The sequence below is a fragment of the Calidris pugnax genome, unplaced genomic scaffold, assembly GCF_001431845.1.
Source record: "Calidris pugnax isolate Ruff unplaced genomic scaffold, ASM143184v1 scaffold41, whole genome shotgun sequence".
Lineage (NCBI taxonomy): Eukaryota > Metazoa > Chordata > Aves > Charadriiformes > Scolopacidae > Calidris > Calidris pugnax.
This window is the reverse complement of record NW_015094509.1, coordinates 4,569,778-4,597,243: the sequence shown is the minus strand read 5'-3', so window position 1 is coordinate 4,597,243 and position 27,466 is coordinate 4,569,778. Positions and strand designations below refer to the sequence as shown.

General features: G+C 42.4%; 3 protein-coding genes across 7 annotated transcripts in view; 1 reads left to right on the top strand and 2 right to left on the bottom strand.

The window, feature by feature from the left end:
- The window catches only part of CPNE3 (copine III), a 32,245-nt gene extending 32,116 nt beyond the window's left edge, over positions 1-129 (bottom strand). The window contains exon 1 of the mRNA XM_014965369.1: positions 42-129. The gene's annotated coding sequence lies outside the window, so the exon portion shown is untranslated. The remainder of the gene's footprint in view (positions 1-41) is intronic.
- A 90-nt stretch (positions 130-219) lies between these two features.
- Positions 220-18,251, top strand: RMDN1 (regulator of microtubule dynamics 1). Its single transcript, XM_014965525.1, has 9 exons — positions 220-697; positions 3,516-3,603; positions 5,361-5,520; positions 7,327-7,416; positions 8,035-8,090; positions 10,028-10,115; positions 12,142-12,172; positions 13,342-13,475; positions 16,804-18,251. Exons 1-9 carry the CDS (start codon positions 580-582, stop codon positions 16,840-16,842), a joined length of 804 nt encoding a protein of 267 aa, XP_014821011.1. The 5' UTR covers positions 220-579; the 3' UTR covers positions 16,843-18,251.
- Positions 18,252-19,667: 1,416 nt separating this feature from the next.
- WWP1 (WW domain containing E3 ubiquitin protein ligase 1) overlaps positions 19,668-27,466 on the bottom strand; it is a 66,651-nt gene continuing 58,852 nt past the window's right edge. For 4 of the 5 annotated variants that reach the window (XM_014965355.1, XM_014965356.1, XM_014965357.1 and 1 more), the window contains 7 exons: positions 27,065-27,198; positions 26,822-26,962; positions 25,756-25,876; positions 23,431-23,535; positions 22,069-22,165; positions 21,321-21,393; positions 20,268-20,613 (listed from right to left, as the gene is read on the bottom strand). In XM_014965355.1, coding sequence (XP_014820841.1) covers positions 20,514-20,613; positions 21,321-21,393; positions 22,069-22,165; positions 23,431-23,535; positions 25,756-25,876; positions 26,822-26,962; positions 27,065-27,198 — 771 coding nt within the window. In that variant the 3' untranslated portion in view covers positions 20,268-20,513. Of the gene's footprint in view, positions 20,614-21,320; positions 21,394-22,068; positions 22,166-23,430; positions 23,536-25,755; positions 25,877-26,821; positions 26,963-27,064; positions 27,199-27,466 lie in introns of all 5 variants that reach the window. The other variant, XM_014965354.1, reaches the window with a different exon arrangement.

Below are 27,466 nucleotides of genomic sequence, written 5' to 3'. Positions count from 1 at the left end.
CCCCCCCCCCCCCCCCCGCCATAACCAGGCCCTTCCCTCACCTGCCGGGGCGGCCGATGGCGGCGCGGAGGCTGCGCACCCCCCCTTTGCCGCCCGCCGCGGACACGCCCACGCCAACCGGGCGCGCCCCGCCCGGGGGCGCTTCTCCCGGGAATGGGGGCCTGTCAGCCGGCGGGGAGGGGGCGACGGGGGTTGGGAGCCGGGGAAACCGCGGTACCGGTTCATTTGTGCAAAAGCTGGGGGTCCCTCTTCTCGTTTGCAAAGCTACGAGTTTGCTTTTTATTTATTTATAATTTTTTTCCTCCTTCTTACCTTGTGTTTGCTTCCTGTTTACGGCTTGTACTTGGTCTGGCGCGCTCTGTTCGCATTTTAAAGCGTAATTATGAGCCCCGGTTGAAAATGCTTAAAAAGAAAACGCTCTCCTGATGATGTGGTTTTGTTTTTATTTTGAAGGATTTTTTTTAACTTTTAAAAGCCTCTGTTTGAACTATAACTGGTGGTAGAGTGGGACAATGTTTTTTAACTCGGGGTGACAATGTTTGCTACTGTTAATTAAACATTAATTAATCTTGTGATCCCATGCAGGTGCTTAGAAAAAGTCTTCAAAGGGGGGTTGTGCTTTCAACAGGGTCCTTTTTGGTTTATGAAGCTCACAAGCTGATTTCTGGCTTTGCTGAGGTTCATGCAAGCTTCAAAGGTAACATATTCCAATTTTGAAATACATAGGTTATTCTGATGTGAAATTTAAAATTTTTAGCGCTAGAATTACATGGAAAGATGGCGTAAGGCTTTTGGTTGTCTCCATTAAGACTGCATGCGGTGTGTTTCCACCAGAGGATGCTTTTGGATTGGTTCATGGGGGTCTTGTAGCACTTTTAAGAAGTGATTCTTTCAAGCCTCACTGAAAATAGATCTAGTAGCTCACCCAGCCTGGTACGTAACACGTGCACAAGGTGGATGATGCCCAACTTGTTGCCCAACCTTTAAACAACTCTTACGTGGTCCAGTTGGAAATGCAGACCGAACCTTGATCAATTTCTAGGAATCTTCCTTAGTTCAGGTTTTCTACATGAACACAGTGTGATTCCCATTTAATCTAGTTGAGCAACACTGAGATTGCATTTCAAACAGCATTGAGAAATGCCTCGTGTTTTCGCCGCGCTGAAAACGGGGAAGAAAAGCATTGCTTTACCTACCAGAAAAAAAGAGAACAAGTGTTAAAATGTCCTTTTCAAGATCTGAATAAAGATAAGTCTTACTACTGGAAGAAAAGTACCATTATCTTAAAGGGGGATATTGGTGCAGCCTTTAAACTTGTCTATCAAGTTGTAAATGAAGGGATTTTGAGACTCTTAACTGAATGGAGAATGAGTTTAAATGTTTGTTTACTGTGTAGATTAGGTAGTAGTCAGCTCAGCCTGTTTCTCTGTGTCTCAGAGGAACATCTTAGATGTTTATACTTGAAATAAAAATTCAGACAATAGACTTCTAAAAAGGATAAGGAACCGTTTCATTTACTGTAATATAGCTTCAGTGAATAGATTTAAGATAGCTACTCAGTACACAAATATGAGAATTTCCCATGAGGAACATAAATAACTCTACTTAATTGCCTCTGGAGTGTTTTAGTGCTCTGGCTTGAACCTGGCGTTTATGTTGCCAAGAAAAGCAACTATGCAACACAAGTAATAGATACGGCAAAAATAAGAGTAAAAAAGAGATACCTGAAAGGTACTCTTAAAACAAATAGAATTCTAATAATTTATCTAAAACACCTGGTGGGAAATGAAGTTTGGGTTCTGAGCTTTTAGTCATTAGCTATGTTAGTAGTGTTTGGGGAGTCTCAACAAGCAAACACTGAGGATGTTACCCTGAAGCTAATCTCGGACACTAAAACCCAAAGTCCACGTAGACCGTTATCTTATCTGATCTTTGAAATGGTCAATAGAAGGCATTTAGAGATGGCAGGGTTAAAAATTATCCAGATTGTGCTCCTGATCTTCAGCGATTTATATTCTAGGACCTTTTTAAGCTGAAGAGGAGGCTTTTGTGTTTAGTGGCCTTCAATGTTTTGTTTTCTTCTATAAGTAAAACAGTGATGCTCTGAAACATGACTACCATATTCAGTAACTTGAAATCAAGAAAACTTCATAAACCTGATCAATTTTTACGAAGGGAGGAGTAGAGCTTATGTTTTGACTTAGAAATTTGATCATGGACCCAGGAATAATACCAAAGAGGTGATAAGCATAGCTGAAAGTTCTGTAAGAAATTGGACAAGGCTTTTGACTTTAATGGCTTTTTTTTTTTTTCATGTTTTAATGTTGGCAGAAGAGAAAACTCAAGAGTTTGTTCTCCTTCTGTACAGTTATATACTTCAGTAGAATTAACTACTTGCTGCCCTTTCGGTATTTTTCCTCCTAATCCCATCTGTTCTCATGCTAGAATCCTGTATTGTGTGGTGTTTGATGTTTATGTTTCTGGAATGCTGTTTTATTTACTATATAGATATTTATTTGCATATTGCTATATTCAGCCAGTTGCAGAAACTGTACTGCCCCATCTCTGTTGTGAAGTATTTTCTAGAAAAAAAATTAAACTATCATAAGAACAAAATTGATACTCTAGAAAGCCAATTTTGATTTTCAAAATTATTTTTGCTTTTAGTATCCTGAACACATAGAGGTTTCCATAGACAAAATGTACTTTTTGGAGTCGTGATTGTGTAAATCTTAAAGAACTTCTGTCAGAAAACCTTTGAGCCATGTTTCATTCTGGCTTGTTGAGTTGCTCAGAGAAATTTGTGGCTGCCCCATCCCTGGAGGGGTTCAAGGCCAGGCTGGATGGGGCTTGGAGCAACCTGGTCTGGTGGGAGGTGTCCCTGGCCGTGCTGGGGGGGTTGGAACTCAATGATCTGTACGATCCCTTCCAACTCTAACCTTTCTATGATTTTATAATGGGACCCACTCAATCTGCAGCCACATTCTGGCAAAACTATGGAACCGTGTAGATGATGAAGAATATTTTAAATTTTAATTTTTTTTTTTAATTATTTTTAGTATTAGATGTAAATTCTGTACATGTACTGATGAAGGGTATTTCTTACTCTCAGAACTCAAATGCACGTCCCCTCCTGGTCATATTTTTCATGCTTCTTTTTTTTTTTTTTCCTGCCATTTTCACAAGGCAGAAAACAAATTGCTTCTAATAGTCTGTTTGCATAGAGAAAGATAGTTCTGAATGTTAAATCCCTTCAGTATCCAAAGCCCTGTGACTGAGAAAGCTGTTCTGTGGTTCATGAGAGGCGTGTGTTCAGCACTGTTTCTCTTCCGAGGTGTTCAGCGTAAACGTAGCTTCTCCCATCCTGCTGCTGGTGTAAGTTGTTTGGAATGACAGCCTAAAAAGGATTACAGCTAGGTTGTCTTGCTCTAAAGATCTTTTTTTTCTTTTTGCTATCATGTCCTAATTACACGTAATTTGTTCTTCTGTTTCCACAATTTTAATTCCTTCTTAAGTGGAAGAAGTTATAGAGCAAGCAGACTACCTGTATGGGAGTGGAGAAACTGAAAAGCTCTATCGGTTGCTGGTTCAGCATAAAAATAGGTACTTGCCTGCATTGAGACAGTACTGTCACTTCTTTTCTGTGCTCTTCTCTATGAGTTTTTCAACTAATGTTCTCATTGTGGTTCGCTGGAGAACTCTTGCTTTCCTCCTTGTGTAAGCAGGAAAGAAGGACTCTTGATCTTTTTTCTCCTGATGGAAAAATGAATCAAGGAAGGGCTGGTGGCTGGAGAAGATGAGGGTTAACACTCGAGTTTCAGTCCTGCAAAGGACCATTTTTTTGCTTGTTGGCTTTATTACTCTAAGAATCCTTTAATCCTTTAAAATACAATGCAAAAACTCATAACGTGTCTAAACATTACTAAAGGATCAAAGTTCCTAAAATTCAAGTATTGGAAATTTTTCAGAGTCACCGTGTCATTTCTTTCTCGTTGCTGACCAGCTGTTTTCATTTGTCTGCTGTTAGGATTTGACTCTGAACAAAAAACCAAAAAGCTCCTTACTCATGTAGTTATGTCCTCACTGCACTGAACATTATCGATAAGTGAACGGGGACAAGCTGTTTAAGAAAATAGCAGGCAGTGCCTTGCAAACTGAAGAGTCCATTCCTTTGGAGGAGACAAGGCACCTCACTCCGAGAGCATTTCTGGAGGAAATCAAGTGTTCTGGTGTTTTCAGTTCTTTTTTTTTTCTTTCTTATTTCTTCTCTCTCTTGTTCTGGCCAGGGGTGCAGGTACAAAGCCTGGGAAGTTAAATGGAGGTCCTAGCCTGTAAGGGACACGTGTTATAAGCAAGGTGTAAGCTACTGTAACAATACTAATTATTCTGTGAGGAGTAATGATTCTAGTAGCAGTACTTAACATTTTTGCAACTTGCCTGAAAAATGAGTCTGCTAGTTCTGTGTTACTGTGTTAATTAGAGCAGGACTGCTGTTCTGTGAGCAGTGCCTCAGTTTTACTCCAGATAAGAAAGCTGGCTTTTTTTGATGCTTTGAGTTTAGCAATAAGTCATGTATGCTTTTTAATATTTCTGGTTTCTTACAGTTTTAACTTCAGTATTTCTGTTGGGAAGGGGGCGGGGGGGAGTTTTATAGCCAGAATCTCTGAAAGCCTTTCTTAAATTTAATATTAAAGTTTCTATTAAAATAGTAAGCCAAAATGAAAATGGTAGTTAGCTAAAAGTCCAGTGAAGTGCTTCAAAACACTATGTTAACAAAATAAAAAAACCTTAAAATCCCTTATTTTTGGCTGTAAGATACCATACACCACTTGATACAGTGATATAAATAAATACAGAAATGTACAGCTTCATGTGGTATGGCTAATCTGTGTTTTTTCACTGGTGTTCTAGGAAGAATTTCATTATTTAGGTATAATTATAGGAAAAAAATCTGCATAATATTTTAAACATTCCTAGTAAACATTAATATTGAATCAGTAGAATGCTGGAAAAAATACCATCTAGCTAAGAACAAAATAGACCATGTTTCCCATCTGGTGTTTTGATAGGGACTGTTGGGGTTTTTAAATCTGCATTTTTTTTGGAGAAAACAAAGTCTTTTCCTACAGATACGTTTGCTTCACAGAGCAGAATGGCAGAAGGAAGGTATTGTCAGTCTATAAGGAGGGCTTTCATTTGTTGTTTGTTACTCTTGGGGTTTTATATAGCATAGAATGACAGACGAGTTGCTGTTAACTTACCACCCACTTGAGATAGATCTTAAACTGGTCTTTTAATATGTTTGCTTGCTGTGTTTGCATTATTGCTGTCAAACACGAGTGTTTCTGTTGGTCACCCAGCGATGAGGCGGAGTTGCTGTGGCGGCTGGCGCGGGCGTCGCGAGACCTGGCCCAGCTGAGCAGCACCGCGGCGGAGGAGAAGAGGAGGCTGGCCTACGAAGCCCTCGAGTGTGCAAAAAGGGCACTGGAAAAAAACGAATCCAATTTTGCAGCCCACAAGGTGAGCCGAGCAAAATTAACCTCACTGAAATCTTGTTCTTTGATTGCTGTCAGTAGGAGCTGGAACCAGCGCCATCGTGCTGTTTCAGCAAAGTTCAACCGATTGAAGTTTTCAGTTGAGAAAGAGTGAAGTCTCTAATTCTCCCTAACTTTTGGGGAAGATCCAAGTTGAGACCATTGCAGCTCAATTTCCTCTGTGCGGGAAGCGGGAACTAGTTAAATGTGCTAGTTAAATGATGTAATCTTCTTCAAAAAAGCCTTTGATACAGTCTCCCATAGCGTCCTCCTGGAGAAACTGGCTGCCCATGGCTTGGATGGGAATACTCTCCACTGGGTTAAAAACTGGCTGGAGGGACGGACCCAGAGAGTGGTGGGGAATGGAGTCAAATCCAGCTGGCATCCAGTCACGAGTGGTGTCCCACAGGGCTCGGTACTGGGGCCAGTTCTCTTTAACATCTTTATCAATGATCTGGACGAGGGGATCGAGTGCACCCTCAGTAAGTTCACAGACAACACCAAGCTGGGTGGGAGTGTCGACCTGCTGGAGGGTAGAGAGGCTCTGCAGAGAGATCTGGACAGGCTGGATGGATGGGCTGAGACCAACGGGATGAGTTTCAACAAGGCCAAGTGCCGGGTCCTGCCCTTGGGTCCCACCAACCCCCTGCAGCTCCAGGCTGGGGGCAGAGTGGCTGGAGCTGCCTGGCAGAAAAGGACCTGGGGGTGTTGGTGGACACCGGCTGAACAGGAGCCAGCAGTGTGCCCAGGTGGCCAAGAAGGCCAATGGTATCCTGGCCTGTGTCAGGAACAGCGTGGGGAGTAGGGCCCGAGAGGTGATGGTCCCCCTGTACTGGGCACTGGTGAGGCCTCACCTCGAGTGCTGTGTCCAGTTTTGGGCCCCCTACCATAAAAAAGACATTGAGGTGCTGGAGTGGGTCCAGAGAAGGGCAACAGAGATGGTGAGGGGTCTGGAGCACAAGTCTTATGAGGAGAGGCTGAGGGAGTTGGGGTTATTCAGCCTGGAGAAGAGGAGGCTGAGGGGAGACCTTATTGCTCTCTCCAACTCCCTGAAAGGAGGGTGTAGAGAGGTGGGGGTCGGTCTCTTTTCTCAAGTCACAGGCGACAGGACAAGAGGAAATGGCCTCAAGTTGCGCCAGGGGAGGGTCAGGCTGGATATTAGGAAAAATTTTTTCACTGAAAGGGTTCTCAGCCATTGGAATGGGCTGCCCAGGGAGGGGGTGGAGGCCCCATCCCTGGAGGTGTTCAAAAGACAGGTTGATGTAGTGCTGGGAGGTCTGGTTTAGTGATGATGCTCCTTGTTTGTTGTGTGGGTGTCTATTTTTGTCAGTTAGGTTGACGGTTGGACAAGATGATCTTTAAGGTCCCTTCCAACCTAGAAGATTCTGTGATTCTGTGATGTAGCCTTAAAAATGTTGTAGACGCCGCCCCACATCCAGCGTGCTGTTTCTGTGCACAGTGGTAGCTCTGTAGAGTTTCACTGGAAACACCTAAGGCTCTGGCTTCATTCTGCTCTTCTGTTTTGTTTTTCTTTTTTTTTTTTCTGTCACGCAGAGAGGTAACAAAGGATGGTCAGTTGTGTGGGCATCTTGGATGAGAAGGGGACATTGATTTCCTTACAGACCTGCAGGTTGCTCTGATGCTGCCCGAGCTGGTGTTAACAAATACTTCTTGCTTATTGTCGTTAGTGGTGGTGATGGCACCTGTTCTGTGGTGTTGGTTTTTTAAAAAAGTTACTATTAATAGCGTTAGTGCTGTATTAAATACTTTATTTCTGTTCTTTGAATTACAGTGGTATGGAATTTGTCTCAGTGATGTTGGAGATTTTGAAGGGATCAAGACTAAAATTGGCAACGCCGTTGTTATCAAAGAGCACTTTCAGGTAAGGTAAACATATTTTTTTTTTTTTTTTTTGCATTATGATGGCATTAATGCAGCCAGTATGTAGACTGTGTGACAGTTGTGAACTATTTTTTGGTAAAAATTTGCAAATGTACTACTGTTCAAATCTCCTGGTGACACTGGGTTTTGGGTTATTGTGGCAGTTGGGAATGCCCTGGCAAAAAGGAGTAGAAATACTCTCCTGCAGTAAACTAAGTTCCTATAGAAGAGAGTCTTAAAATAGCTGAAGTGTTTTTGATGCCTCTTAGAACTAGATAAAATGTAACTTTGTTACTGAGAAACGGACAAATACTGGAGAAAGTAAAGGATGGCTGCTTTTGTATCACCAAAAAGTATATCAAGTCTCATGTGCAGCTCTTAATGACCCACTAAACAGAAGTGCTTAGAAATCTGTCAGTGTCTTTAGTTTTTTGGAGGTGAGCCCATGTAGTTGTGCACTGAAATAAACCCTGTATCTCCTTGAAACTATACTCACTGTTAATCTGGTTTAATTAACAGTAGGATAGTAAGTCTAATTCCATACATGTATTTTAATCCAAATGTTGCAGAACAACTTTTTTCATCTTGTGATTTATTTTTTTTTTTCCCCCATCACTAGAGAGCCGTTGAACTGAATCCAAAGGATGCCACAACAATTCATCTCATAGGCATTTGGTAAGTTCTGTTTTCAACATAAAAGTTAGCATGTGGCAAAGAAAAATGCCAGGATAGAAAATGTCTTGTATGAATTGCAGAAACACTTGGAATAATTCAGTGGCTTTCAATTAGCTGATGCAAACATGAAAACCTATTGAACGGGTACCGGATGTCATGCCTTGGAAAAGTCTGGCTGTTAATTCTTACACAGTTCCAAAAGATGAAAAATAATTGTTCATTCAATTTATTTGTTTTACTGTATGGAACAGTATGGAGGGCAGCTTATAAATGCATATGCAGTAACAAAAATCTCTGAAACTGAATTTACTGCTCAGTGAAACTGGTCCTAAGAACAACTGTTCCCCGGCAGGCGAAGGGACTGGAAATCCAGCTTCCCATAGGAACCAGCACATGCTGTGGGAGCAGAAAACAGTATCTTTTATGTGTTAGTGAGAGACTCCAGACAGCACTTCTGGTTATTTGTCTAAAAGAGACCAAAGCTGCTGCATTGTTTTACAGGAAATCTGCAATGTAAGATTGAGAGATTGAAAATAAATAAAGCCAATGTATTCGTAGCTTAAAAAAAATACTAAAAACCACAGCCACATTTTCTGTGTTGGTTTTTTTTTTTTTTTTCTGGACTCTTGAGTATCAGAGTAAGCTACAATCTACCACTCCAGAGTTTTTTATTTACAAACTTACTTCAGCTTTTCAGCATCCACAATTCATTCCTAACCATTGTGATAGTTGGTAGCACACACTTCTCTAAAAATCTAGACTGTATGAGTCTCAAGGTCAGTTTTGAGATGGGAAGCCTGTTCTGGGAGGTACTTAAGACATTGTGCCTAAGGAAAATTAGAAAAGATGAATTAGAAATGTGAGATGATTATTGCTTTTGGCAGTAAAATATCCCCATATTTAAATATATTAATAATAATATTAATTTTAATGGATATTTTTAATAATGATGATATATAAGTAATAATATATATTTAAATAAGTATGTTTATAAGTATATATATAATATATATATTTAAATATACTCACTATTGAATCCTGGAGAGTCTTCATCTGCAACTGGGCTTTGGTATCAGCCAATTCTTGAGTATTTTCCTCTTTTCTCTTTCTGGTCTGTCCTGGATTGAGCCTCTTTTATTGGTATTTCTCAAAAGGCATATCTGATGGCAAAATTTCAACTCAGACTGTGTATTCCATGCCTTGCCCCCTCTTCTCCAAACACTTCCATATTGGCATTGATTTATTTTTCACCTCCTCTAGAGTGCTTCTATTTTACACAGTGAAGAACATTTTTATACTCGTCGCAGGAGAGGAATAACATGAATAGCATTATTTCATGTTTGAACCTGGAACGTTCTACATATTTGAAATACTTAACATGTGTTTAATCCTTTCAGCATCTCCCGAGATAGCTGACTGATTACCTTTGTTAATCAGTAGACAGGAAAACAGGGTGGAACGACCTGGCCTAGAACACCGTAGTTTGATTCTTAGGTTTATTTTCATTCTTACAGATCAGAGTGTGTAAGCAGACCTGCTTTATATTAATTGAGAAAAACAAGGTAATGTTGAGGCACGCCAAGGACTTGACTCAGTTGTGCCCTGTTTTTGCAAATATATTAGAACAAGATCAACCAACATAAATTGTTAAAATCATTCAAGCTCAAAAGCTGTCTCACGGTGAATAATTGTCTCCAGTTTTGTCTAAGCAGCTCTCAGGAAAAGACAAACCAGAACTTCTTCAGCAGCAACTTCAAACGTCTTGCTAGTTTGTTGTACAGTTGTAAGAATTTGCTTGTAGAGCTTGCAGTGTGGCTGGAGTTGTTCTGACTTTTGGAAACAACAATTACAAAGTCCAAAATATGAGGAAGTTAGTGGCAAACAAGAAGGTTCACTCAAACTTGAAGGGTATAGACAAATGTTTCCTTTTGCTCCAGGTGTTACTCCTTTGCTGAAATGCCATGGTACCAAAGAAAAATAGCTGCAACGCTATTTGCCACACCACCAACCTCCACATTTCAAGAGGTACAATATGAAAATGTTTCACAGATCCTTATTCCCCCTGCGAAGCTGCTGATACACTTTTACTAATTTTCTGACAAAGCTGACCTCTGCTCAGGGAATAAGCAGGGACTTTGTGAGTTTACAGCTGTCATTAATTAAATGAGAATATAAGAGGAGAGTGAGGGATATCTCACTCCTGAGATATCTCATTCCCCGAGAGGTGATGGTCCCCCTGTACTGGGCACTGGTGAGGTCTCACCTTGAGTGCTGTGTCCAGTTTTGGGCCCCCTACCATAAAAAAGACATTGAGGTGCTGGAGCGGGTCCAGAGAAGGGCAACAAAGATGGTGAGGGGTCTGGAGCACAAGTCTTATGAGGAGAGGCTGAGGGAGCTGGGGTTATTCAGCCTGGAGAAGAGGAGGCTGAGGGGAGATCTTATTGCTCTCTCCAACTCCCTGAAAGGAGGGTGTAGAGAGGTGGGGGTCGGTCTCTTCTCTCAAGTCACAGGCAACAGGACGAGAGGAAATGGCCTCAGGTTACACCAGGGGAGGTTCAGGCTGGATATTAGGAAAAATTTTTTCACGGAAAGGGTTCTCAGCCATTGGAATGGGCTGCCCAGGGAGGTGGTTGAGGCACCATCCCTGGAGGTGTTCAAAAGACGGGTTGATGTAGTGCTGGGAGGTCTGGTTTAGTGATGATGCTCCTTGTTTGTTGTGCGGGTGTCTATTTTTGTCAGTTAGGTTGATGGTTGGACAAGATGATCTTTAAGGTCCCTTCCAACCTAGAAGATTCTGTGATTCTGTGATCTAAAACCAGATAAATTTTTGGGTTTTTTTCAACTGTGGCACATACAGAATAGTGAAAATTAATTCGTGTAGTTTGTGAGGCAGAAAATAACAGACTACACGTAACTTGGTTTGTATGAACTATTATGACCTATTGCAGATCCCAGTACCAGCTCCAGCACTGGTGATCTATATGGTGGTGTTACACCATCTATTTGATAGGACTAATAGAATGTTCTCCTTTCTATTAAACGCAAAAAGTAACAGCTTGTTTCATTACTTAACCACTAACAAATACCTTCTCCTCCCCTTTTCTGTTGAAAGTATGTTGTTCATCTTTGCTATGAAAATCCCTGCTGTCCTACACCCTAAAACACACTCTCCAGATGTGTATCTTCTAGGGTATCTGGCACAGCATCCTATTTAAATACCTGTATTTATATAAAAAGATGAAAATTAAATTGGTAACAGGAAAGTTTGCTGCAGCTGTTAGAATCTTTGTGTGCCTGTGGAACCACACCAGTCCCAGCCTGGAGTTGTGTAGCATTTAGAGTGGCTGGAGGAAGCAAACTTGTCCCAGAACCTGCAGCTGAGCCCCACTGGCTGGACTCCTGGCACTTACTGTCTCAGTACAAAATCAGTTTTTGTAGATCCATCCACACCTTAAGTTCTCTGGCAGTGTTTTCCCCCCAGCTAGCAAGGTCAGGGAGAGATTGGAATGGACTGGTGTTTCTGCTGTGCAGGATGGGAAGCCTCATGGAAAAATGGGTGTGGATTCCATAAAGGTCTGCTCTCCTGTAAGAGGATATTATTACCTGGTGCTCTGTAGGAATTGGTTCTTCCTGAAGTATTTCTCAACACAAATAGTCTAAATAATAAGATTTGTTTCATCTATTAAGTTTATACACGAGAACAGGCTGGGGGATACAGAAATATGCTGGATGGTAGAAATACAATTCAAAATGATCTTGAGGAGTTGAAGACAGGAAAACCACGATGCACTTTGCTAGGGACGAATAGGAGGTACTGCACTTCTGGAGGAAGCTGCAGGGATAAGTACTAGCTGTTGGATAAGTCCTAGCTGTGTTGAGAAGGTGTCAAATCTACAGGACCTGGGCTGAGAACTGTCAGTAGCAAGCTGAATTAATAAAAATAAGCTCAAGGAGAGGAAGTCCTTCAGCTTTGTTGAGCATGAGCATGAGGCTTTGAGTACTGTGTTCAGTTTATTCTCCATTTTAAAGAAGACAACCTTATCTTTTGCAGGCTCTTCATTACTTCAACATGGCAGAGGAAGGTAATACTGCTGGCTTTTTTTTTGAACGGAATAATCTCTTTTATGAATGATGACTTGCAGTAAAACTCTGGCTTGTGGTATTATCTTAATAGCGTGTGATTTGCTGATAAACATATCAGCCTCTTGTGCTGGTCAATCCGTTAGGCTGTTACACTGGAATGTTTCATCAGAGATACTCAAAGTATGTCACACGCTTATTATCACCTCTTAGACTGTAACAGGAGGGGGTTTTCCCCCATTAAAGTAAAATCTCTACCTCCATTAGTAACAAAGTAATCTTCCCCAAGGCGTTCAACCGGAACGCGGGGAGAAGCAGCAAGCAAAAAAAGGAATTTTATGTTAGTTTTTCTAAAGTTCAGATGTCATCTGTATTGTAAATACAAGAGAGAAAACACACATTTTTATTATTTCGGAAGGTATTTGGATCAGAGTGCAGTCTAACTGGCAGTAAAAGAAAATATGGATCTATTATTTCTCCAAGAGCAAAGCCACAAGCAAAACTGAGTAGCTGAAAGATAAAGGAAGACAATCTTCTCTGGAAGATGTGTATCTAGTTGTATCAGCAAAGTTTAAAGGACAAAAGTTGATTGTGTATCTCCCCCTGGGTGCCGAGTGATGCAGCTGTGGACTGGAATGGTGGACTTCCCCTCAAAATCTGCTTCCCAAACACCTCTGTAGGTTACAAATCTTGACCTTAGATCCAGCAGCAGAGGAAGCCCCCGTTGTGCTGGGAATGTGGGCAGCTGGCAAGAGCAGTCTTTAGTAACGACCGATGGCCAAAGCGTGGTTTGGAAAAGTAACTTCTTAAATCTCTCCTTTAAAAAAGGTTAAATGTGGGTACAGTCAGTTTTAGGTTTTTTTCCTGATACGTGTCTGTGTGTGGTCTGAAGCCAGGAAACGTGCCCTTTATTTCCTTGCCTCTACTTGCTCAGCTGGTTGCCTTGCCTGCTGAACCTACTAGGTCCAGAAGAGCACAGAATCCCCGAAGCAAAGCAGATTTGTGAGGAATCTAGTTTAATTTAATATATTAACTAACAAGCTGCTAGCTAAGGTAACTCTCTGAGACCAAAATCTAGTTTGATGTTGGCTTCCTTCTGATCCAAAGTATTGAAAGGAGTGTCACACCATCACGGCTTCTCACGTAAAGCTTTTCTCCTCTCTCTATACAGCTGACCCAAATTTCTACAGCAAAAACTTGCTCTTCCTGGGGAAGACATACTTGAAGTTAAACAATAAGAAGATGGCTCTTCTGTGGTTAAGCAAAGCAAAGGATTATCCTGCCCATACAGAAGAGGACAAACAGGTAGGAAGCTCTAGCACTTTTTCTGGAGTGAGTATGTCAGACAGAGTGATGAACGTTGGGTGTGTAGTTGATGGAAAGCCTGTGCCTGAAGCAGGAGGAGTACTAGCCCCATCTGGAGCACTGTGTCCAGTTCTGGGTTCCCCAGTTCCAGAAGGACAGGAAACTGCTGGAGAGGGCACAGCAAAGGGCTCCCAAGATGGTGAGGGGACTAGAACATCTCTCTTAGAAGGAGAGACTGAGGGACTTAGGTCTTTTTAGTCTGGAGAAGAGCAGAGTGAGGGGGATCTGATCAAGGCCTTGAAATCCTTCAAGGGCGGGTGTCAGGAGGATGGGGCCAGGCTTTTCCCAGTGGTGCCCAGGGACAGGACAAGAGGAAATGGGCACAAACTTGAATATAAGAACTTCCACCTAAACATGAGGAGGAACTTCTTTCCTGTGAGGGTGGCAGAGCCCTGGCAGAGGCTGCCCAGAGAAGTGGTGGAGTCTCCTTCTCTGGAGACATTCAAACCCCCCTGGAGATGTTCCTGTGGGACCTGCTCTGGGGGTGCCCCTGCTCTGGCAGAGGGTCGGACTAGATGATCTCCAGAGGTCCCTTCCAACCCCATAGCATTCTGTGACTCTGTGAAGTCAAGAACTGTAAGAGTACAGTTATGTATTGTAACCAACGTGGGTGACATCCTGGCAGTGGAATGGTTAGAAAATGGTTATAAAATTAACCCAAGGTCTGGATGAGATCCTGGAATACGGGGGCTGAACTGTAGTATTCCAGGATCTCATCCAGACACCGAAAGATTTCAGTATTTTGGTAACACAGACTTTCCAAACGTGAGCACAATGGTTGGAAATACTGTGTTTAGAACAAAGAACTGTTACGCTTCCTTCTCTGTGAGTATTTTTGTAGTGCTAACCTCTGTCTGTGTGAGCACAGATTGATTTTTCACATGCCAAAATCCGGAAAGGTAGAAGTTGTATTTTGGAAAAGCTAAAACCCAGATGAACAGGAGGAAGAAAAAAGCATGGATGTATCCAGAAACTTGCTAGATCCATAAAACTTACCATTATGGTCCTTTCCAGGCCCCTAGGGAGAGATTCAGACTAGCTGAGTTGAGACAAAGGAGGTAATCTCTCTTTGGCAGCCAATCTGGAAGGTGAGATGAGGTGCTTAATTAACTTTCAGGAGGGATCCTGCTTTGGATGGTGTCTGCTTCCTGCCTAAACACACTTCCAGGAGGGACAAACCAGTAGCCTTGTTCAGCCCTAATGCTGCGTTCAGTATAAACCCCAGCAACTGGAGTTACCTTTCACAAACAAACAACCCCATTAGCATCAGGAACAACAAAGCCTGATTTCCAATGGATTTTTCTTGACCTCTAATTCATTCAGCGTTAAGCTGCAGCGCGAGAGGCTTTAACTGTTACGGAAAATGTCCCAAAATTGTGTGATGTTCTGCACATTCTCTGAGAAATATTGGGTAGTGCTTCTTCACACCTCGGAAAAAGCACTCCTGAGGTCTCCCTCCTTAGATCTTCTAGTTCTGTTTCTCCCAGAAGTGAGCTCCTTCCCTAGAAATACGAGTAAGGGTTCCCTTCCTGCGCTGCTCTGTGAATTGTATAGGAATTGAGTAGCCTCAAGGAGCAGTGGTCTCAGGTATGGACTCTGCCCTGATGAGGCTCCATTTGGAGCACTGGGTCCAGTTCTGGGCTCCCTGGTTCAAGGACAGGGAACTGCTGGAGAGGGGACAGCAGAGGCTACAAAGATGATGAGGGGCCTGGAACATCTCCCTCGTGAGGAGAGGCTGAGGGACTTGGGTCTCTTTAGTCTGGAGAAGAGAAGGCTGAGGGGGGATCTGATCAATGTCTATAAATACTTAAAGGGTGTCAGGAGGATGGGGCTGGTCATTAGTGCCCAGAGAGTGGACAAGAGGAAATGGGCACAAACTTGAACGTAAGAAGTTCCACCTAAACACGAGGAGGAACTTCTTCACTTTGAGGGTGGCAGAGCCCTGGAAGAGGCTGCCCAGGGAGGTGGTGGAGTCTCCTTCTCTGGAGACATTCAAACCCACCTGGACACGTTTCTGTGCAACCTGCTCTGGGTGGCCCTGCTCTGGCAGGGGGTTGGACTAGATGATCTCCAGAGGTCCCTTCCAACCCCATGTGAGAAACTGGTCAATTCTTGTGACACTGCTAGTAGCTGGAGGCAGATGGGAAGCCAGTGATTGCAAAGGTTGCCTTTCTTCAGCGACCACACAAGAGGAGCAGGCGGTGGTTTTGGTGTGGTCACCGAGCATTTCAACCGTGTTGAACCACTCCTGGAGGGAGCAGAGCTGCTGGCTCTCTCAAGGTGGTGGTCTCTCCCTTCTCTGGGTGAAGGTGTGAAATGCCAGGTTCATTGGGAACTAGTCTTGGTCGTCCAGTAAGAAGGGAACTGGCCTGAGCCAAAGATGTAGGAATTGTTGTCCCTGCGTGTGGCAGAGGGAGGCTCCTCCTGGGGTCTGCCGCACCCGGCTGGCGGCGTTTGCATGGCTCGCTCTGGCAGGACCAGCAGTTTGGTGCTTGGGGTTGTTTGGTTTCACAGAGATGTTAGATGTCAGTGACAGGACGAGGGGCAATGGCTTCAAGCTGGAGGGGAACAGATTTAGACTGGAGATGAGGAGAGGGTTCTTCACTGTGAGGGTGGTGGAGCACTGGAACAGGTTGCCCAGGGAGGTGGTTGAGGCCCCTTCCCTGGAGATATTCAAGGAGAGACTCGATGAGGCCCTGGGCAACCTGGTCTAGTTGGGGGTGTCCCTGCTGACTGCGGGGGGGTCGGACTAGATGACCTTTGGAGGTCCCTTCCGGCCTGGGCAATTCTATGATTCTATATTCATATTCTGTTAGATCTTACCCAGAATGGGAGTCTCAGAAACAGTCTTCTCGCACTTCCTCAGCTGCTGTGGGTTTTGAAAACCCTGGGGTGGTTGGTTACGGTCAGAAATAGGACAACTTGCTCCTCTTGGACTACAGCAAATGGAGAGCCATTCGGCTGTGTTCAGCCCCAATAAACTTGGTGTCTGCAGGGAGTGAACGGTGCTGAAGGGCTTGGATTCCCCTTGGTGTTCCAAGGGTTTGAGCATCTTGGTTGGACTCGATGATCCCAAGGGTCTCTTCCAACCTCAATGATTCTATGATTCTATCTTGAACTCCAGGAAGGAAACACCCTGGTCTTTGGGGGGGGCTCTGAAGGTACAGAAGAGGGGTGAAGTGCTGGAGGCCCTGCAGGGCAAGTTCTGCCAGAAGAGCCTGTCCCTCCCCGCTGCCCTCATTGCTCTGAGCGTGTGTCTTTCTTTCAGGTCCAGAAAGAAGCTTTGGAGCTGCTGAATTCCATATGAGAAGAGGGAAGGTAATGGGAATTCAGTGCCTGGGGTCTGAGCAGCGCAGGAAAAAGACCCCAAATGCTACTTTGGTTCCTTGAAGCTGTTAATAATAAGTAAAGCCTAAACCTGCTCCCTCCAGCTCGTTTTAATTAAAGTGCCCAGGAGAAGATCCATGCCCTGGTGTGATCTGGCTCTTGATGTACGTGGGGATAAAGGGCTCGGTGGCCAAGCAGGGAGTGGAGAGGAGGGAAGGGCTGGGACAGCGGGCACACAGGTGTTTTTAATTAAGCTTTTTTACACTGTTCAGCTACAAATTATGTATGAGGAATAACAAGGAACATGAGCAGCATAACCTTAAAGAAAGGAGGTACGTAATTATGAACCTGCCATTTTTTCTACAGTGTTTTCCTTCCGTGGGGTTCAACGGCCTTCAAGAGTAATAGATGTTCCCCTTATTAATGCCCCTATCCATTTCTCATTAAGCAATCTTCATTCCAATACAATTAAATGCTGGTGTTTGACTTTACAAAAAGTGCTGTGGTTTAAAAAAAAAAAAAAAGTGAAGTAGGGAACACATGAAAAAATTGTTTTATGGGTGATGTCAGCATATGGAGCGAGAAGCTCTCCAGGAACTAGGAATCCTCCTTTGCCCAGGGAGAGGCTGTGGGGTCTGAGCACTCAGCACCTGGTGATGTTTGTGGGACACACAGATTCTTTCCCCCTTGTTTGTGGAGATCAAGTAAAACTTTCTTCTTGCCCTTGTTACTATTTTAGCAGAAACTTTCACCAGAAAAAAAAAAATAAATGAACCTAAGTGAGATACCCAGCATGAGACCTTCCCAACAACAGGTTCTGGTCACCCAACAGAAGATGACAGCCAAATAGGGAAGAAATGGCAGGTGATCAAATATGTGTGGTATCACCAGCAGAAAGTCTTCATGTTAAATCCAGAACAAACTGACTACAATGACCTGGTGTTTGCTTTAATGGGGCAGGACACGGCCAGCTCTAGGAGGAAGCTGAACTGCTCAGACCAAGGAACCAAGCCTGGGGCAAGGCAGTGGTGAAAACCCACAGCTACAGCTTCAATTCTGGCCTCAGGTCACTCAACTAGTTAAAAGACGGTTTTCTCCCCCGAGTTAATTCTTATTTTTCTATTAGTGGAGCACCAAGGTGAAGTCTTAGATACGTGAACCGTCCTGGGATGGATGATACGTGGTGTTTTAGAGACATTCGTCCCACTTTCTGCTACAAAACCCTCTGCCCTGATGGGCATGTTCCTGCCTCCAGCTCCCATCCATCCCCGAGTCCCGTCTCATCCCGGGAGCTTGAGATGGTTTTGTCTATATTGTATCTACTTTGTTATTTTCTTCCTTTTCATTTTAATATTAATACTTCATTAAAGTAGTTCAGTTAATTCTAAACTTCTAAATCTCCTTATCTCTTCTTCTCCTCTCTTTTTTTTGGGGGGAGGGAAGGAGGGAGGGCCATCTGTCATTCTGCTTTTGGTAAATTTGGCCAAAACCACGACACTAACCCCTTCCCCCAGGAAAAAAACTCCTGAGGTTGTGAGGCAGCTACAATTGTCAAAACGATCAAGCAACTACATTCTTGCGATATGCTTTTTTATTTTTATTTTTTTTTGTGCTTACTCACAGATTCACAAAAATTCAGCAGGTGGGAGTGGTCGAGCAAGTCATGGTTGTGGGGGTTTGGTTTGTTTTTTAAAGCTTCTTCCATTCTAACAACAGGCCTCAAGTCACAACTGAAGTGGGTCTGCACTTGAAAATTCACTCAACGCTCTATTTATGAGAAGGGGGTTTGCAGAAGGTGTTTGGTGGAGTAGGAAAAACCCTCAAAAACCACTCAAAATGAGCGTTTCCACCCTCAAAGTGGTGGGAATTACTGAAACTCTGAAGGCTGATGTGAGACAGGGCAGGAGCAGGGCTGGGCCAGGGCTCCAGCTGTGCAGAATGCTCTGCACGTGGGCTACAAAGCCTCAACCCAACCCAACAGGTAGAAAAAGCCAATTCTGGCAGAATTCAGTTGCCGTATCGGAGAGAGACGTAAAAATTCTGTAGAAGTGAAATGTAACAGAATTTACAAGTTGATATTTAAAGCGTAATACAAATGGCAATCTTCAACCTGTTCTGACTCTATAATAAGGAAGCACAGTTTGCTAAAAGTAGCATTTTAATATAATTCACATGAACAAGGTGTTAAATTTTAATTGCTTTTTCTTTTTTTTTCAAAACACATCTTTGCAGTTCAGCAAATGCCCTCGATGCCAAGAAAATTAATTTTAAAATGGCTTCACGTTATCGTGCGCTCAGGACAAACTTGACCTGCACAAAAGAATGATGGGGTTTGGAAATCTTTACTGAATTCAGACTCAGCTGAACTTCTGCAAGAACTTAAAAATATTTCTAAGTATTAAATACTCTCATTCCTCTTTTATCTGTGCAGAGCTTATAGAACTTCTGGTTTATTTGGGTTGACTAGATCCAGTAGCTGAAACTGAAGGTGACCAGAGAAAGCAGCAGAGTTGACGTTCCCTTTTGTACCCTTACACTGATAACACTCCACAAAGTTCTTAAAATGACATCACGGATTGAAAAGGGAAACAAACACCAACCAAAAAAAAAAAAAAAAAAACCCGGAAGACACCAGACCAAGGGGAGAATGTGTAATATTTTCTCTTTTATTGTTTTTTTTTCTTTGAAGATTACCTACTGATAACACTCCACAAAGTTCTTAAAATGACATCACGGATTGAAAAGGGAAACAAACACCAAAAAAAAAAAAAAAAAAGAAACCTGGAAGACACCAGACCAAGGAGAGAATGTGTAATATTTTCTCTTTTATTGTTTTTTTTTCTTTGAAGATTACCTAACAGCCTCGTGGTAATAACCCAAGGTAATATGTAAACAAATTTCAATGCTGCTCAAATGAATTAAAATATTCTGTTCAGCTCCTACAGTAAGTCAGAACAGTGGCACCGATTCCTTTCAACATTAAATCACATTCATCTTATTGTACATGACTCTTGTGCAAGTAGTAAAGGCTTTTATTCATGACCTTGGCTACATCAGTAGAGAGGGATATATCAGCTATTTACGTGTTTTTAAAAAAATTAAACTGACAGAACAACATACTCTGTCGTCTCAAATACCAGCAGCATCTTTCTACATATTGAGGATACGTTTGGCCTAAGCCTTTAACACCTTTTAGAACAGCCATGCAATAAAACAAACTTGGAGATGTTTCTTAAGAGAGAACACAGAGCAGTTTAAACATTTTTTTTTCTGAATAATAAAGCCAAGATAAAGCAAATCCAGGCCCTTTTAAATGGCTGCAACTTTTCATACACTTAGAGCTCTATAAAACTAGAGCCTATTAGTATATATATTTATATTTTTTATATATATTTTAAATAAGTCTCTTGTCTGCTTTCAAAATTTATGAGGGTTTTTTTTTTCTGGTCTTTTGGAAGGGCAATAAATAAAAGTAGAAAAGGCTGAACTGTTTTGCATATCTTTGTGGAAGAACGGAGAACAATTATACTTTTAGAGTTCCAGAAAGATCACTGTACAGAACAAAAAGCTTATATACAATTAAGTGTGCAATTTTAGTTGGCTGGGCCTTTTTTTATTATGCAAGATCTCCTTTTGGACTAGAAGCCACTTCTACTCTTGACCAAATCCCTCTGTTTCTTCGATGGCGAAGAGCAGCTTCTCTTTTAGTTGTTCATAGCTTTTATACGGTGGTAAATCCAAACGATTAAAACTAAGAAGAAGAAAAAAAACCAAAATTGTGTTAAGTTTCACTAAATCCCACATAGAAGAACACAGAACTCGACTGCTGTAGTAGAAGTTAAAGCTGTTTTGATTTAATGATCAGAAGTGAAGAAACAGCAATCGGTGCAATCTGGCTCCTTTCCATGAGCAGTAAAACCAGACCGAGTTTGAGAGGAACACTTGAAGAAACAAACGACTTATCACATCAGACAAAAACCAGCACCTCTGAAGACTAAAGGCAGCCCAAGATACAGAGAACTGCAACACCCAGAAAAGGAAGTGTTCACTGTGAACTTTAATATCATCCTAGTTTGATGCATCTCCAAATTCCAGCAAAAGTATGGAAAAGCTGAATTTTAATCCTTACTCATGCCTGGATATAGGTTTCTTTTTCCTTCTAAACTTTGCTCTAAAAGGCTTCTACCAACAATCTGTTTCATTCCAAGTTTTCCCCAAAATTATCTTAGCCAAGGAGGGGGAGGGAGGGAGGGATGTTTAACTCTTGCGTCATCACTTGAAAAAACAGCCCCAGTGGCAAATTTTAAGAATAGGGCAAGCAGAAAAGTTTTCAATACTGGCACGGCAGAGCATTCAAAGAAGCTGAAGGTGGAGACAAAGAAGTCATCTGATTTGGTAAATGCAAGACCAGAAAAGAGGACCACTAAAGGCACAGAAAGTTGACATGTAACAACTCACCAAGTGTGACTTCTTGGTAACCAGGTTTCCTTACCAACTTTTTCGATGCAAAACTTCTGAGGACCATTACTTCCTAGAAAAGAAGATTTAAAAAAAGTGTAATCTGTTCCTTTCAAGTAGTACCTGTGATATACAGTGACAAAAACACAACTCAGATACAGCGACAGAGCTCAGTAGCTGCTGCTCAATGCTACATGAATATGAACATTCCTCTCATAGAAATGAGATGAACTCCTAAAAATTTATAAATGGGATTTCTCTAATAAAAAGCCCTTCTAGATCCAGGCTGATGTAGATGAAGTTCCTGCCACCTGCACACTCACAGCATGGTTCATCTGCAAATGGTTTGGGTTGGAAGGGACCTTAAAGATCATCCAGTTCCAGCCCCCTGCCCTGGGCAGGGACACCTCCCACCAGACCAGGTTGCTCCAAGCCCCATCCAGCCTGGCCTTGAACCCCTCCAGGGATGGGGCAGCCACAGCTTCTCTGGGCAACCTGTTCCAGTGCCTCACCACTCTCACAGCAAAGAATTTCTTCCTGGTATCTCATCTAAATCTCCCCTCTTCCAGTTTAAAACCATTACCCCTTGTCCTGTCACTGCACTCCCTGACAAGGAGTCCCTCCCCAGCTCTCCTGTAGCCCCTTCAGATATTGGAAAGGGCTCTAAGGTCTCCCTGGAGCCTTCTCTTCTCCAGGCTGAACATCCCCAACAGTTACAGTCTACAAGTTTTGGACACCTTTTACTTACCCATCAGTTCAGCAAATCCCCCCAGGGGCAATCTGCAAGTGCCGGTGACAAACTGCAGAAGTCGCATGCGAACCTCGTTGTCTGTTTCTTTTACAAACTAGGCACAGAAATTCAAATTACTTAATAAAAACCTTTAACATCACTGGAGAAAAACAAAAAAAAAAAACCCACAAGACTATTGACAAAGTATAATTCCATTGAAAAAGACACCCCCTTGAGAACAGTTTACCTTTCTTGATTTCAGCAAAATTGGGTGGAGGGGGAAGACAGTGATTTGAGATTATACGCCCTGTCAACCGCTACAACATGAAGGCTGAGAACAGCCAATAGGAAGAGTCTTTGTCTGTTTTATTCTACACTAAAATATAAAGGGTTCCAATGGTTTATATGAAGACTATTGCCATTTTGATTAAACACAGGCTCAGGGTATTTCAAGACTGAAGCGCTCCCTGGACGTGGCAGTCTCAAGGAGAGAAAACACCATCCCCAACACCAGCCCCAACACCAGCCCCAAGAGCTGCATCACTGGGTGAGGAAATTCAAGAGGAACTCAAGAGAGAGGAGATGGAGACCACCTCGCTGGCTGACCCATCTAGAATCTCCACTCAGAAAAACCTGGGTAACAAAATGAGTACTTTTGTTCTATAAATGTTGAAACCACATCCAAGTCCCATCTGATTAAGGTTCTTGCAGTACCAAGCTTCTTCAAAAGCAATCGAATCATCAGATCTTACATTATTCTGACAATGTAAATAAGCTAGGAAGTAAATGATCTGCAGCATTTTCCTACAGAAACTTTGTCAAAAGCATCTCTAAAAAGGTGATTTTTCACAAGACAGGAACCACAAGACAGACTTCTCTTTAGGGAAATTCATAGAAACTGGGAGCCTGTATAGCATTTTTAGAGGTTTTTTTCCTGGAAATAATTCTTAGCCAACTTCAGTAAAATGTAAAATGTGAGTTATGATCAGTGAGTGCTCGCCTGGCACAGCTAATGGCACAATAATCATAAATAATACGTGGCATCTCAGATGTCCAGGTGTATTACGTGTAAGAACATTTGGAAGGTGCATCACTGCTGAGAATACAAAAACCTCTATTGTTGTATAATCAATAAGAAAGACAAGATATAAAAAAAGTATTCATGCTGCAGCCATCCAAATGTGATGTGGGCACCTGGCTGCCATTTCCCATCCAAAAGTACCAGGCTCCCTAAGAACCAGGAATCCTCCTCTACTTCTCTGAAAAAAGAAAGGCAGCAGCAAGAACCTTCATTCAGATGGCAGCCCTCCACTGCACGGCATTTGTGTCACAAAACACCCCAAAATCTCAAGCAGCCAGAAATTTTACTGATCAACATACCTGCCAGAACCATATGATTTGCTTGCTATTCCTTGTGTAATGCCGATAAACAGTGTTCCTCTGCCAGTCTGCTAAATCAACCTCTTGCATACCACAGAGCATCACCTAGAAAAGAGAATGATTACTTGACAACATACATGTTGACATAAATTCGGAGTTAATTTTATGTCTTAAGACACACTAACAAAAACGGAAGCTCTTGCTTGCAGAAAAGGTCTGGCAATTTTTTCATTTTACTCCACAGTTAGATTTTCCTTTATCCTAAGTTTACAGAACTCCTTCAAAATTATTTATAGATTTAAGTGGTCTGAAAGTCTGCATACCAGAAACTTAGTTTCTTCCAACTATAATAAAAGATACTACCTTTCCAATAAAAGGAAATGTTCTATTAAAGAGGATATTACCTTGCCCATTAAAACCTTGCCTCCTACTCCAAGATGACGGTGGTTACGTTGCTACTACTCCTAGTAAAGATAAAACCCACTGCAGAGTGTCTGTCTGCAAAGCATTCCTTACAAGAGGCAATGAAAGCTCCAAGTGCTGAAGGCAAAGCCCCCTAGAAAACTGAACACTAAATAAGAAAGCTCAAAGCCCTTTCTCAGCAAAAAATCTCATTCAGCTTAAGAAGCTTCCAGAACACTGCTCATTGTGTACAGGGAACCTTGGCGGGTCCCACAGCCCTACAGAGCCTTTTGTCCCTGCCCCAAATCACAACCCCAACAGTGGGCACAGGTCAGGCTGACTCTTAAGTGAAGGTGGTGCACACAAGTGATTCCTGTTATCAGCCCTTGGGTTACATGTTGAGGAATTCCAAAATTCAGTTTCAGACCTTGTTGGTTCCTCCAACTGTCTGTCCTTAAGGAGAACAACCTTAGGACCTCTCCTGGACTACGACACTAAGCAATCACCACACACCACAATCAACTCCTGTGCCACCTGCTACAAGGTCATTCTACTCGTCTGCCCAAGAGGGACAAGTTTTCTATGATGAACAGATCCACCTGTGACCTCGTATTCTGATCCTTTCATACAAACTTGATGATCTGGACAAGGGGATCGAGTGCACCCTCAGTAAATTTGCAGATGACACCAAACTAGGTGGGAGTGTTGATCTGCTTGAGGGTCGGAAGGCTCTACAGAGGGATCTGGACAGACTGGATCAATGGGCCAGGGCCAATGGGATGAGGTTTAATAAGGCCAAGTGCCAGGTCCTGCATTTTGGTCACAACAACCCCAGGCAACGCTACAGGCTTGGGGAAGAGTGGCTGGAGCTGCCCAGAAGAAAAGGACCTGGGGGTGTTGGTAGACAGCAGGCTTAACATGAGCCAGCAGTGTGCCCAGGTGGCCAAGAGGGCCAATGGCATCCTGGCTCGTATCAAGAATAGCGTGGCCAGCAGGAGGAGGGAAGTCATCGTGCCTCTGTACTGGGCACTGGTGAGGCCTCACCTCGAGGGCTGTGTTCAGTTTTGGGCCCCTCACTACAGGAAGGACATTGAAGTGCTGGAGCGTGTCCAGAGGAGAGCCACCAAGCTGGGGAGGGGTCTGGAGAACAAGTCCTATGAGGAGAGGCTGAGGGAACTGGGCATGTTTAGTTTGGAGAAGAGGAGGCTGAGGGGAGCCCTCATTGCCCTCTACAGCTCCCTGAAAGGAGGGTGTAGAGAGGCAGGTGTTGTCCGCTTCTCCCAAAGGACGAACAACAAGTCCAGAGGAAATGGTCTGAAGTTGGGGCAGGGGAGATTTAGATTAGATATTAGAAAGAACTACTTTACTGAGAGGGTGGTCAGGCCCTGGAACAGCCTGCCCAGGGAGGGGGTGGAGTCACCATCCCTGGAGGGATTTAAGAAACGTATAGACATGGCTCTTCAGGGCATGCTCTAGTGCCCAAGGGTATTGGTTTATGGTGAGGTGTTGAGGGTGGGGTTTAGTTGGTGGGTGCGGTGTTTTTGGTGGGCGTTTGGTGTGGTGTGTTTTGTATTTGTTTGGGGTTTTTTTTGTTTGGTTTTTTTTTTGTGTGTGGTTGGACTCGATGATCTCAGAGGTCCCTTCCAACCACTAAGATTCTGTGATTCTGTGAAACTTGCAAAACACACTTCAACACTGAGGATGGAATCTAGAACTCCCACCACCACCAAACCATTCAACAGATACTGGCTTTTCACCATGATTTACCCCCACTGCTCCTATTGAGTCCTCCACGTACCAGAAGCTATCAAAGGCAGCGTGCCACAGGTGAGAGATTCAAGCTGACCCATCCATCTCATCATTCCATATGTATTACCTTCGCAAAAGGTAAAAACGTTGAGGAGAAAAATCAGAAAACCTCACCTCCAGCTCCTTTTCATCAAAATAGTGTAGCCACTGTAGAGGAACAACTTCATTAAAACCATCAAGAAAAGCTTTGGTTTGTTCTCTAACTCCCCGAGAAAATCGCCACTCGGCCATTAGCCTGGGATGGAAAAAAACCAAACATCAATTAAACATCAATTAGCACCCAACACGGAGAAGCTCAATCATGTACGACTGTGTCTGTGTTCCCATGAAATAATGCTCCCTCCAGTTCTGCTTTCCTACACTGTAGGATTCCACAGACCACAGGGACTTACCATACTAATATTATCACAAATCCACAAACTCAGACAACAGTTAAAAGCTGCAGGACAAACTTAGATTACCATTCCAGTTAAAAAAAATAAATAAAAATTTGTTATTATTAAGCTTTCGCTAATCAAAACTCAGCAGCCTTTTCATGAAAATAATGCTACTTGAGCATTATGATTTTCTTATGGCTAAATCTGCTTTATCTTAAGAAGTGCATAATCCCAGTGTTTCGGTGGTAGAAAAATTTCCACTGCTTTCAAAATACCCTGTTCTTGAGCAAAACCCACCGTGTGGGCAGAGAACAATAAGAACTGCTGTTGCTTATAATAACTCTAACTCTGGTTGCCCAATACTTCCAGCATAAGGCTATTTCCAGCTTCAACAAACAGTTCTCATTTTCTGTGCTGAGCTCCCCATTTACACTAAGATTTGGAGGAAGAGGTAACGGTTTTTAAGTATCAGCTAAAACGGTCAAGCCACTTCTGAATAAAATTAAAAAAAAATAGACAATAAATACATATACATACTATAGAAATTATCTCACTGAGAAACTAAAGACTGCTAATTTAAGGAGAAACTTTTATGTGCAGCACTGGACATCCCCTGTTCCCCAGAAAAGGATCTGCTTTTGAGATGACTCTGAATGGAAGGATCAGAAATACAGATTCAGAAAAAGAAAGGCAGTGCTAATATCAGGAGAGAAATAGCAAAGGGCAGCATAAGAAAACAAAGACAAAAAAAGAGTTTAAGTCACGCCACATTATACTTCTTTTCAACATCTACACCTTCCTACCCAATATATTCTTCTTTGTTCTCCTCAGTTACCAAGATATTTGAACCTCCTGATTTCAGCTCATGTGAGGTTACTTTTCCTAAGAGCTCCATATCCACACAAAAGTACATTTCCAAGTTACACTCTTCAATGTTATTATCCCTGAATGAAAAGAAAAAAACAAAGCACAATGAATTCTATATAAACAGAAAATCCATAAAACACTGTACATACACACACCAAAAAAAAAAATAATCTACAAACCTTATCCAGATTAAGGAGTTGTAAAATTCAGTATCAATAGATTCTAGGTCCTTAATAGTAAGTTTTTTGCTCAGCATTCGTTTGTAGAAAGGCAGAGAAAAACCAGTGTCAATAAATTTCCCATGAAACAATGCCTGTTGAACAGAAAAAAGTCTGTTTAGCTTTTATGGAATTGCTGAATTATTGAAGTATTTCTGGACTTGAATTCTTTTTTTTCCTTTCTCCTTCAAATAATAAAAAGCACCAGGTAGCAGTAGCACCTTGGTATTTAAAAAGGAAAAAACATTACATTAAATCAGAAAAAAAAAAAAAAAAGATTAATTGACAAAATTTATCCAAGTGTATGTTTTATCATTACAAATTAGAAATTCTCTGATTTAAAAAAACACCTCTCATAAAATG

Coding starts and splice junctions, on each gene's coding strand:
- RMDN1 (XM_014965525.1), top strand. CDS start 580: ATGCAGGTGCTTAGAAAAAGTCTTCAAAGGGGGGTTGTGCTTTCAACA. Junction 5,521..7,326: donor CCAATTTTGCAGCCCACAAG/GTGAGCCGAGCA, acceptor TTTGAATTACAG/TGGTATGGAATTTGTCTCAG. Junction 13,476..16,803: donor ATACAGAAGAGGACAAACAG/GTAGGAAGCTCT, acceptor TCTTTCTTTCAG/GTCCAGAAAGAAGCTTTGGA.